We start from the raw sequence: 13,099 nt of genomic DNA, 5'->3' as shown, positions 1-13,099 counted from the left end.
AAGCCATTTCTTAATGTTGATCATATTAAATTATTATTATCGCTATTAAAACAACTTGTTTTTACATTTACATGTGCAATATAATGAATTATGAAAAATGCATGTTTTTTAGGTACAAAGCCTATGCACAAACATTTTCTGAATAAATATGAATTTTATTTGTACAGGTCCTGTACATCACTCTTTGGAACTACAATACAAGCAAAGTGTAACTATCATGTTAAACATCACCCCAAGACAGAAATACATTTCCCCAAAATTCTACAATTTTTAGGCACTAACATAAAATATATTTACATGGTTGTTTCCACTGTTGCTCCATCCCTGATCAATTTGATTTTAAAATGTACTGACAGGAAATATTTTTAGGTTTTAAAATACACTGATTTTAATTTTACATTGGTATGATTACTTTATACACAAAAACCTTTAGGACTTATTTTGCCCCACTGTACTATTCAAATTTCACAGTATGATCACCTGTTAGTAAAATTCACTGTCCGCTTTAAACATTGATGCATGCTTATTGTTTTTAATACAAGTCTATGATCTTTTGTGCTGATGGAGGTACACTGTTGAAAATCAATTTCTTTGCTTTTGATGCAAATCAACAATGTACTATTCTCCATGCAGCCCGTATTTTTTGTAGGCTAACCCGGAAGTAAGTTAGCATCCCTCGACTTCCCATTAACTTGTGGAAGATCGTAATAAAATAAGATCTGTGATTTACAAATGTTCATGATGTGTACACGTTTTGTCTATCAAGATCATCTTTAAAGATTAACAGAATATTTGCTATTTTTGAAGCCTAAATAAAATTGGCAGAAGTAAAAAAAAACAGTATAACCAGACTACACAATGGTCGCTCTATATCCCCACTACCAATCGACAACTTTCTCAAACTTTTTTAAAAAACTTGTTTCCAGTAATTACTCCGTGAATGAATCCCCAGCAATAATTTTAGACATTATTTGTGAGATTTATATGCGCGATGACATCTAACGTCCCCGCCAAAGGAAGTAGTCGTTTTTGGCAACTTGTTAGCAACCGCCGTTTTAAAGAACACAATAAAGTTTTAAAAATCACAAGCAGGTTGTAACTGGTGTTTTATATGTCATAGATTAAATGTGAAAATATTTAGAGGTTTTGTTAGCTACAGACCTTATTTCAGCTGATTTACCAAAAACCCAGTCAAAAAACCCACAGACTTTGGGGTGAGGGAACCGGAAGTCTTAAAATGCTAACTTGCTTCCAGGGTTTGCATACAAAAATACGTTATCTCTGTGGTACTCAATTGTCTAAACATTGCGATTTTATTAAACATAACTATAATCACATGTACAAGTCATTTGCTGGATAAAGATTCTGATATATGCTTCCTAATTTTTGTTGTTACGCTTGTGATCCTTAAATCTGATCCACTAGACTAGGGCATCCACTCTAAAATGATATGTAAAAAAGCTGTTCAAAGACCAGCGGTCCTAAATGCAGTTCTAAATACTTCAACAAAGCTGGTCTAAAATCAGCAGCTCTGAATGACATCTAACATCCTATTGCAATCAGGAAGGTTGGTTTAGGGGACATGAAAGGTTTGAATATGTTACAGGTCTTCAGACTCTGGGATCTCAAAGGGCTCTAGAGAGACAGTAGGTAAGATGACAGGCAGGCCTTCAGAGATCCACCCCTGGGCGGTCCTGTTGAAAGTAGGCCGCTTGGCTGTATGATCCTGGAGCTCTGGATATCTCGGGGCATTCAAGTTCACCTCTGGAAGCTTAAAAGTTATTCCTCGTGGGGCTTTATCAAAACCACCAAATGGTGTAGCCACCCTGCAAAACAAACATTTATCTAGATTTAGTTGTTATTCTATATTTTTGTTAATAATGTCAATGAGTTTTGTTACATATATATTTAGGAAAAAACACCATGTTGTTCAGGGTTACATGAACTTTACAGGCAGGTGTATGTGGCGCCTGTACCGTTTCTTTCCTCAAGATGGTGCTGTTTTGTGTAGATACTATTTCTATTGATACTGTAGAACTGCAACATTTCCCACAATGTCATACACAAAATATATTTGATATTTAAAATCTCTAAAGTAAAAATGCATAAACAGTAAAAAAATCTTTATTAACCTTTGTATTCCACCTTATTTTTAACTCCAAAATAAAAATGAAACAAAACTTTTCATGTTGGAAACATTATTCACGTGCATTGCACAGTATATGATGACATTAGGACACAAAGTTATACCTATTAAAGCTTTTGTAGTCAGGACGCTCATGTTTAGGCTCAAGCACAGGCATTTGAAGTTTGAAAGTCTCGGCCAGTGTGGGGTCATTGATGATAGCCTCTTCCCAGGGGGAGTGGTAAGATTTGGGCATGGCTGTGGCATTGAATCTCTCTGGAGGAATGTTTGTCAAGGGGCCTCCATATCCTGGGGAAAGTGACAGTTTCTGCTATTTACACTTGTGTGAACACTGCATGTAGTACCAAGCAAAGGTTAAGGATAAAACATACCCCTTTGTAAAAGAAGAATTTATTCTGGTATACATATTGATCTTAATTTCAGTACATAGAGTGGAACTAAACTAATTATAAACATTACTGTTTTCCTTGCTCTAGTAAGCTGCTTTGGATAAAGCCAAATGCTACATTCCTAAATGTAAATAAAGAAATTAAACTTACTGTAATTGTAATTATAATGTGAAACTGTACTACCCTGCAATAGAAACCTAAAAATATTTTATTAAATATAGTTTAACTTGTATTTAGTACTAAAATAAATAATCACTTATACTAATAAAAAACTTAGGACTATAGCACTTTTAAAATTACTAAGAGTGTGATTCACTTTTCTAGAAAAATAAAGTTTTCAAATAATCCTACAAACCTCTAAGCTTCTTACTGTGTGGCAATTAATGCAAACAATGTTAATTTCTGAAGCTCTTAAACATAATTCTTGTTATCAGTGTCATATTATTTAAATGCCAAAAAATGTTACTGTAAACATTTCCCTGTATATTGTTAAAACTGATGATTTGACCTACCAGGTGCAATGTCCTCAGGATTTGCTGCGTTTCTGGAATCTGGAGTGTTTGGTGGTGTTTTTGATGGAATTCCTGCATTTTCAGCATTGCCCTGATTTTCATTCTGCAATGAAATTACACTTTTAATATGTTGGTTTAAAAAGTGGACATAGCTCCTTATGCATGTGGAATGGAACACAACTGGTAAGCTGTGCAGCATGTAAACCTCACTCCCCTGGTCTCATGAGACACACTAATGATTGACAATAGAGGCTGTTGTCTTCCTTGTGTTTGTTTCACATCCTGGCTTTATTGCTAGTTTGATTCCTGTCTGGGGGAGTTTTGATAACCTCAAAAAATCAAAGTTGTCACCTTGTTATATGCTGATATGACAAGTGTATGTGGTCTGCATACATACACCAAACAGTATGCTGTCGTATGCTGTCAACTCTCTCACTTACTCAAACAATAAAAAGCGGTTCTAACGCCAATCATACAACTGTGGTTTCATCTGTAAACTGGTGATTCTCACACAGAATCTTTTCAAATTCTAGCATCAACAAATTTACTTTTTAAAAAAGGGGGTGATGTATTGGGTGATTTATCGGTCTCATTACCGTAACACTCTAAAATGTTTAGATAAAAAAAGAAGCCATGATACCTAAATTTTTATTTTGAGCATGAATACTGTAATTAGTTTTATTTGGAAAACTATCGGTTATGATAATCAATATTGTCGTGTAGACGGTCTAAAAAGGAAACATTCAACTCTTAACTATACAAATAAATCATTTATTGTGCAAGGCAGAGAACACAGTTAATGTTATTATGATGAATTTTTGTGTTAAAGAATAATATGTTTTATATTTAAAATCTTTACTGTCAAGATGTTTCAAAGGTTTCGTAAGAAGGACCCAACCAGTTTGCCATATTTATGGCTGCAGTGTCATATGTCAATAATGAATGGACATGGTCAATTCACCCTTTCTGAAGGTATTTTGAGTGCATAGCAAAAGAGAATGCACACACTGGGACTAACCTGTGAGGACGATTTTTGCCTCCCTGATAGCACACTGTAAAAAAATGCTGATAAAAAACTGGCATTTTCCAACAGTAAAATACTGTTATTTCAATAGACAGTTTAATCCTGTAGATTAACAGACCAAACCCAGAGATTAATCCCTTTCTGTAAATTTGCAGCATTTAACTGTACACCCGTTGGCGCCTGAAAAAAGCACGTGGGGGTGGGGATTTTAAACACATCCCACTTTTTCAAAACAGTGCGGTAATCAAGATCACGCCATAGCTTGCCTCTTCCCAGATAGCAACAAATTCTGGGCCAAATCTGTTTTAAATATGGCCCTTCTGTCTTAATTCTGGAATTGTTTTTTTTCACAGTATTGTGTGAAACAAAATTAGGCTCGTTTTTGGCATGAGTCTCGTCAGCCAGAAGAAGAAAAATCCAAGCATTCATTTGGCTACATCCTGGTTTAAAATAGGCTTGCCATAAAAAGAACGTAGTTCGGTTAAGATTGGGGTCGGTTTTGATTAGCCACAAAGTTAAAAGCAACAAAAATCTGTCATTAATAATATCTTGTAATTTGATAATATTCTTACTATCACGAAAACCCTTAGCAGAAACATCAAAACCATTTATATCAAATGAGGAATACAACAACTAATTTTAAGAAGGCAAATATTTATATGATATAATATAGAAATTTGTATCATTAAAAATCATTGTAGATAATTTTTTTAGTTTATTTTCTATGGGTGTTTTTTGTGACTGAATGGTATAGTTTGAGCATTGAGAGCCGATTGCTTCGCCGACTTTTTAATCACTGATCCGGTATTCGAAGCGCTTCATGAAACCGAGCAAGCGTGATGTCTTTGCAGATATGATGAAGAGTTTGCCATGCATCTTAGAAGTTGTAGTCGATTTGGGAATACAGTGTTAAATGCACCTTTTGAAAAAGGTGACTTAATTTCCAAGAATGCTTCCACTCACTACAAGAACCGTAATTCAAATTCTACTGAGGTAACGTCCTTTGTTTTGATTTGCAATGCAGTTCGGTAAGTAGACACTTTTATTTAAATCTTAACTAACAGGTTATGCTGCCTATACTCGATTGGGTTTAGTGCTAGATTTAAGATATAATACTTAATAACTCTATTGCTAAAGACGCCGATTAGCTTGTTCAGCTGTTTTATATCAGAGTTCGGGCTAAACTCGGCAGGAAAATGGATCTCGCGGGCCAGAGTTGAGAACCACTGCATTAAATAGACAGTTTCATCGCACGCACACGCTAGTCGGAAGTTAACTTCTGATCTGTGTTTTGTTATAATATAACAATTTATTTTCTATTTAATTAACACTTACGGTCAAAAGTTTGAGATCAGTCTTGACAAAAATGTTTCTCATGCTCTTAAAATGTTTTAATCTGAAGGTGTATGTTTTAATGTTTGAAATAACGTGTGTGGACAAAAATATAATATTGTCAATATATTTTTACAACATTTTTATAAAAACTTCAAAGGGTGAACACTTTGAAGGTGCTAAAATACACTCTTAAAAAAGGTGCTTCAGAAGGTTTTTCGATGCCATATATTAAAAGAACGTTTAGGTTCCAAAAAGAACCTTTAACATCTGAAGATTATAAAAAAGTAAGAAAGTGATGGTTCTTTAAAGAACCTTTGACTAAAGGGTTCTTTGTGGAATAAAAAATGGTTATCTATGGCATCGCTGTGAAGAACCTTTTATTCAAGCACTTTTATTTTTTAAAGTGTAGAATGTAGAGTTAATTCACTTTGAATGCTTTTATTATTAATATTTTATTCTATATTAATTTTAATAAATTAATATGAAACTACTCAACAGTTACAGATGCTTTGTGGAGGTCTATATACCGGAAGTTAAGTTTGGGGCACATAACGTTTATTAATGTTGTTGCCGCTGAAATGGTCTATATCTTGGGACACAGCATGCTGTGTTGTTTTGTATGTAAGACGTTTGTTTGTATTTGTTGTTTTATTGCTTGGTTTGCATTTTTTGGTTAGATGTTCTTTAATTTAATGCTCTATAAAGGGCTATCATGGAAGCAACGATCAATTTTGCATATGGGGTCCTATGCCCAGAGTCCTTTTTTGATGTGAATGGACATCATTGTTATTTTAATGTTTTTTCAAAATAGTGTTGTTCATATATTAATGTGTTAAACTTCATTGATAAGAAACAAAATGTGCTATAAACAAACATAAGGGACAACTTTCATACTCTATAAAACAGTTACCTTTAAATATTTCTGGTGACTCCTACTACTTACTTAGTCATTAAGAAATCATGTTTGGTAATAATGTGTACTATATACTGTAACTGTAAAATAATACTCTTATGTTGTTCATGGGTAGCATAAGATATGGACTCTGGTACTTTTAGGACTACAAAATGTGTAAAATAATTGTGTTTGTGCAAAAAAATAATTTTAATAAAAGCATTTTGGCACATAAAAGTACAAAAGCATGTGCGCCCGGACACACACACACACATTCACTCATGCACTTGAACAGTGATAAATGCAGTTGGCTGTCAGGGAGCATGGCAGCGCTGACCCTAAAGGAGGAACATTTGGAAGGACATTGGGCACGTGGCATTTGCTATCTTCCATGTGTGGCTGCCATTCATTCAGCTGACCACATGCTTGCTTCTACTTCCAAAGTCATCATGCAGACGTTCAAACAAGCAAATCACATTTACATGACATCACAGACACGAAAACACTTTAGATACTCCATGATTAGAATTTACCATTAATAATCAATGATGAATTTGTGGTAAAATCACATATTTTAGACAGTTTTCTACAGTATTCAAGCTTTGTGTAGTAATTAATATAACCATATTAGGGTTAAAATATACATTGCATTTGAATCTCCTCACTCAACATAAATCGATTTTGTATACCAAACAAAATGTCATGTTTTACTAAACAATAGCAAAAAAGTGTTTAGCTTCAAACCAGCCATCTCACCCTTTTTATCAAGTGGTACTTACATTAAACATAGTGTTGGCCTCATTCTGAATACTTTCAAACGTGTATTTCTCCGATCTCCTTTGTCGCATCTTGAAAAGACGTGATCCTCGGTTTGACATGAGAGAGAGCTCCTCCAGCATAATGTCTTTGGGAGTGGAAAGTTTCTTTCCTAGATCCATAGTAACACCTGCATTAAAATCACACAATTTTGTATTATTGGAAAATAATTTAAAACAGCCTAAAACAAATGCTCAAAATTAGTTTCTGGCTTATGTGGGTGCTATTCAACCACATAGTTGGTGATGATGTAGTTTCTAGTTTTTAACAATCTATTAATGTTACTTTGTTATATGTTCACTTTAAAAAAAACTTAAATGAGTGATTCCCTTCATGTCAATGCACCATGAACTTGTTGTTTAAAGAGGATAAGATGTTTTGATGTTCACATTTTTTTTTCTTTGCTTATTTCAACTCCAGGCAGCACAGCTGTCCTACTCCGTCCTCCCATCTTTAGCCCCTGCAGAAATAGCCTGTGACAATGACGGAATGATTCGGCACTACAAGCAGCAGAGCATGCACACAAGCTTATTTATGGCTGGTGCGAGGCTGTGGCCCTGAACCACTCTCTCAATGTTGCAGTTTCTCTGCCTGATTGGCGGCTATGCTCTGTGCTCTAAATTCATGCAGTGCTGAACAGTACAGTGGGTTTTGATGGAGGGGTAATGGTTGTGAGTAAAGGTAATACCATTGGATCCACCCTGCACCTCATGGCAAAGTGCGGCAGCCTGCATCTTCCTCTCACGCGTTGAAAGGGTGCTGAATTGTGACATTGTGCTTTAAATTAAAATCCCAGTATTTCTGAAATACATAAATGATAGAGATTCACTTATAAGCAGTATATTCCATGCTTTTAGCAAATATTATAACTGCAATGTTATGCCATTCAATTTTCAAAGTTGATAAATAATGCATGTATACAGTTTAGTAATACAATAAATAATGACAATGTTTTAGCTGGTAAATGCAAACTGCATGCTTTCTAAGCTTAGAAATGTCTTTCAATTTAAACTAACAAGCGTGGAGAGTGTCTTAATGCATAAAGGTGACACTTATATAAGCCAACTCTTTTTTCTGAGCAAGATGTCATGTGTCATGTAGATAAATCATTTCAAGTTGATGATGAAGTGACTGAACATTGTGTGCAGGGTCTGTCTTGGCAAAGACACTTTTGTAACACAATTCACAGAATCGTGTCATTTCATCCTGTCGCTGCTGTGCATTAAAATGTTCAAATGCATTGTTGAATTGTCTTTTGTAGCAGATTCTAATGCTAGAATCGACATATGCAGGCTGGCTTTCAATAGGTATTTAATACAAGAATAATCAAACATATATTGCATTTGCTTTGGGTTTTTGTGAATATTTGCTGTCAATACTGTGACAGTACGTTTATATTACTAACTATGTGGACTTTATTCAAAAGACAGTAAAAGTTTCTGACTTTTGGAGGTATGCTTAGATTTCTTTCATTTATCATAAAAGCAACGTGATATGTTTTGTTACCACATTGTCTGAACTGTCTACAAACCACAACCCTCAACACTGTTATAACGTGTCCATTATGTCCACCCAACAAAAAGTATTTTAAGGAAGTCTGTGTCTCTTACCTGCTGGAGCTCTGTGTGTCTTGAATTCTACCTGTGTGTTCTAAAAGGTAGTTTGATCCAGCCTGATTTGTCTTTGTCTTCAACTCTGCTCTTGACTTGTTCTGGGGTGTGTGAGGGTTTAGTGGAACGCCAGCTTACATCAATAGGCTAATTTTAGCTGTGTTCAGCACTCAAAACCTCTCACAATGCTATACCATGGTATGGGCCTACATGGTTGGGGGGGTTGTTCTATGCATTAGTTTTTCTGTGTGTGAGTGTCTGTAGAGTAAACGTTGAGAATCAGCTTCAAAAATCCAGTCATCACTAGATGTCAAGTTCACTTAAAGTCTGGTGTTCCAGCATTATTATATATATCGTTTAAAGAAGAAACCGCTAGTGGGATTACGACAGCCATACTGTTTTTACACCACATTCAAACATTTCAAACAAAGTTGTGTTTGATAATTAATACTTTTTGTCACAATATTTCTATTTCCAAGCTAACCACCCAAACCCCTCCCCCAGCCCATTACCCCCCCCATACACACTCCTCCTCAAGAGGAAAAGACAGGCCTTATTACACAACTTGTCATTCCGTAGGGCACAGGCTGGATTCTCACTTCACTGCAGCTGACATTATTCCTTTTCTCTATCATTATTTACAAGTAGCGTTGGAGGAGAAATCATCTTTGTGTTCTGTGTACTTTTCACTGTGTGCACTCTAAAAAATGCTGGGTTATTTGTTTAACCCAACAGCTGGGTTGAGCCTGTTGGGTCATTTTGTTGGGTTATTTTCTCAGTGTTGGGTCATTTTTTGAGTAATCCAAACGCTGGGTTAGCAGTCGGGTCCAATAGGTTGGTTTCACGTGACGTCACGATGCTGCATCGTGAGAGCGCGAAATTCAGATGGAGGGCAGGAAGTAAAATAGTTGAGGATCTGCCAGTGCCGTCTGAAAAAATGCCAATGTTTTGTGTAGTTTACGGCTGCTCCAATCGTTCAAACAGAGAAAAGGATTTTACAGAGTACCAAAGATTGTCACTCATAAATGTGAGAAATGTAAAAAGTTCACAGAACAACGCCGTAAAAAGTGGATTTTTAACGAACTTCTGCGGTCGGGAGGAGCAGAGTCTGTTAATGCCCGTGTGTGCAGCGACCACTTCGTCGGAGGTTATGTTATATAGCCAAATTGTTTTTTGTGTCTGTGTTTATATAGCATTCGGTTTTCGTTAAATGCTCTTTACTTAGTAATTATTATAAAGTTAACGGTAGTCTAATATGCAGTTCATTTGGGCTTTTTTGACTGCCCTAGCGCTTTGGGTGACGTTGAGTCAGTAGATTGGGCTCCGACGGTCAACCTAAGGTCCCCAAAAACTAAACCCAAATCAGAGGCATCTCTCAAACGAGTGCAGAGGATGACGCTCAAGGAAGACCAACAAAGACGGTCGAAATGTGCAGAGGCTGTGTTGGATCTCCAACAGACAGATGAGAGCCAGGATCTGACACAGACAGCCGAAAGTTCCGAACCGAAGCAGCGTGACTAGTGACCAGTGGATAAAAGTATTACACTTGTGTAAAACTAGTGACGAGGGCTAGTGACTAGTCCAATTGTACTGGCTATATGTATTATATGTAATGAAATGGAATCTAATCTGTTATTGCACACCATGTTCTTATAATAACAACTGTTGAAAAATCTAATATTGTAAATAAACCACCATTTATAATTCTGTCTTCTCAATGGCATTTAATGTTTGCATTTATATTAAACAACACCCAGAACTTACAAAGACCACACTTATAACAATAGTCAAAATGATAGATAGTTGGTGATGTCAACAGCATCCACTGTTGGCAAATCTTCAAGTTCGACATAAAAGCTCAATCATCTTCACGAGTAACGGGTCACGACCAACATATCTGTTTACTAACTCCTTGTATATTTTGCTTGAAACTGGTCCTAATTTCATACAATACGGACTCTCCGCAACGGTTTCCTCCATAGACGTATTCTCCATATTTACTTCCTGCCCTCCATCTGAAATCGCCCCGCCTTCGAGCGTCATCATAATCACGTGACTGAAACCCAGCTATTGAGTGACAGTTGAGAGAGTAAACCCCTCCCACTCCTCGACGCATCAGACGAACTCTACCTTCGCGGGCATTTTGATCCACCTCATCTCGAAAAGTTGTTATTCGGAGAATAAAAGGTATGTTCACGAGTTTTTAATGTATAAAACTATTACTGTACAAAAAAAATGCAAAAGTATGCAAAATTCGGCTGTTCGCATTAGGTTTGAAAGTAACGTTACAATCTAGCTTCGTTAGCTTTGTATAGCTAGTCTGTAACCTTATGCCCACGTTGTTCTAACTTACAGCTTTTTAATCATTTAAACTTAATTTTTGGTCAACATTTCCCTTTGAAATTCCTGACTCGTGTGAGTCATTTAGTTAAGTAACTTACGCATCTTGATATTAGTTTAAGGTTGACACGAGAGAGCGTCGTGTAAAAAGCAAACATCCAGCAATTTTTTTATTTTAAATACCGCTAATGTTCGGTGAGGGAACTTAGTTTAAATAGTCTTTTAGACGAGAATGTAGTTGTTAAGAACACAAATACGTGATTTATATATAAACATAACGCCTCTTTGAGATTGTGTTAAGATGCTGTCGGAGGTGTGAGCTTCAGGCTGTCAGCAGTCGTGTCTCCGTGGAGAGCAGCTCTATCTCGGCCATTGCCTCGGGAGTAGCCTCTCTTATAACGTTAGTGGTTAACCGTGAGATATATTTAATTTTGGGTATATGAGACGAACAATTGTTGCTCTTTTTAGACTTCTACTTATTCCCGAGTGTGTCGAATTAGTTAAGAGTTGTGTTAACGTTTATAATATTAATTTTTAAGACTGTATTTCACTTTCTTTACTATATCCCACTCATCTTTTTTCCCCCACTGACAGCGTGCAGAATAACAGCTAATATTAATGGATCATTCCATTCAAGAGAAAGTCAACTGGAACGTGGATGTTTTCATAACAGGCTTAAAGGTAAACATTATTTAGGTAAAATGTTAATGTACTTCTTTATATGTTTATTATAATCCATTGTGCTCTGGGTAGCCCAGTTTCCTTACATTCTTCTCTTGTCTCTTTTCTTGTCTCTTTTTCTCTTTATAGATGAACAAATTGATAAAGAAACCCTCCTGCTGGACATCCACTTCCAAAAGTGCACGCCACACTGTTGTCTACAACTCTCAGGAAAAGAATCCTCTTTAGTAAGACTGCTCCGTGGATATGTCAGGTTAAGCAGTGCTGAAACCGAAAGAACTAACGCTCTTTAAAATGTTTTGTGAGTTTATATGAAGAGGAAAGTTCCGGTGTCCCTTTTTCACATCCATAACGCTTGTTTATTTCTTTTTTTATAGAAAACTTGTGCAAAGACTGATATTTTATCATATAAATGCGATTCTATCAACAAGGGTTTAGTAAAACACTTTTTATAGTGTTTTTATGTCGCATCCATAACGCTGAATTTTACTCATGCCACTTTGTTAACTGTATATGAATTTTTGAAGTGTTAAGTTGTCTAACTATTTATATTTACTTGTGCCACTTTAATAACCTTGTTAAATGTATATGTTAAAGTCTAAACTAATGTAATTTATTGAAGTTAATTTTCCCTAAATATGTATAAACATACATTTCATCAAAGTGTTTTATATGCCATTTTATTGTTCATTGAGCATAACATATTGCATGTTTTTATGAATTCCTTTTGTCTTGCATTTTGATCCTTAATAAAACTTTTGATTCTTACTGATGCTCGAGTATTTCTCTGTGATTTTGTTATTATTATTTTTAAACATTTCGGGTTTGTTTTAAACCAGCAATGTCATTTTTAAGCAAAAGTTGATTTAAATAAAACAACCCAGCATGTTGGGTCAAAGATATAACCCAACCGGCTGGGTTAAAATAACCCAACGCTGGGTTTGTCCATATTTGACCCAAAGTTGGGTTACCAAAATAACCCAAATTGGGTTGTTTTAACCCAGCCTTTTTTTAGAGTGTGAGTTTCACCTTCTAAAATTAACATGAGTTCTTAACCTGTTTTGCTTGAAGTGTTGTGACATTTCATATATAGTACTGAGGTATGTTTTTAAGGCTGATAAAATCCACCAAATATCATATTTGTCCATGTGACTGTTATTAAAAGACCTGATAGCATTAGTAAACTATAGATAAAATTTAAGATTAAGAGTATAATGGTATAACATACATTAATATATCCAGCGAAGGTATTAATGAAATACTTTAGTTTAAGAACTGACTGGATGGTCCAGCTTGATGAACTTCATAACTGAAATGGAACAGCTTCCATGAAAATAAAGTTACTGCTCAATTT

At 35.6% G+C, this 13,099-nt stretch overlaps 1 protein-coding gene and 1 long non-coding RNA gene across 2 annotated transcripts; one reads left to right on the top strand and one right to left on the bottom strand.

Annotated features, from left to right (window-relative positions):
* Positions 1 to 134: 134 nt before the first annotated feature.
* Positions 135 to 8,864, bottom strand: myoz2b (myozenin 2b). The gene is made up of 6 exons (XM_056731766.1): positions 8,725 to 8,864; positions 7,803 to 7,915; positions 7,078 to 7,244; positions 3,048 to 3,150; positions 2,251 to 2,434; positions 135 to 1,826 (listed from the first exon to the last, which is right to left on the bottom strand). Exons 2-6 carry the CDS (start codon positions 7,885 to 7,887, stop codon positions 1,601 to 1,603), a joined length of 765 nt encoding a protein of 254 aa, XP_056587744.1. The 5' UTR covers positions 7,888 to 7,915; positions 8,725 to 8,864; the 3' UTR covers positions 135 to 1,600.
* Positions 8,865 to 10,812: 1,948 nt separating this feature from the next.
* Positions 10,813 to 12,513, top strand: LOC130408244 (uncharacterized). The gene is made up of 3 exons (XR_008904734.1): positions 10,813 to 10,911; positions 11,659 to 11,745; positions 11,875 to 12,513. It is a non-coding gene; the product is annotated as an uncharacterized LOC130408244 (long non-coding RNA).
* The last annotated feature ends 586 nt before the right edge of the window (positions 12,514 to 13,099 follow it).

This window comes from Triplophysa dalaica, chromosome 2, assembly GCF_015846415.1.
Source record: "Triplophysa dalaica isolate WHDGS20190420 chromosome 2, ASM1584641v1, whole genome shotgun sequence".
Lineage (NCBI taxonomy): Eukaryota > Metazoa > Chordata > Actinopteri > Cypriniformes > Nemacheilidae > Triplophysa > Triplophysa dalaica.
Note: the sequence above shows the minus strand (reverse complement) of the source record. Positions and strands in the feature narration are given on the sequence as shown.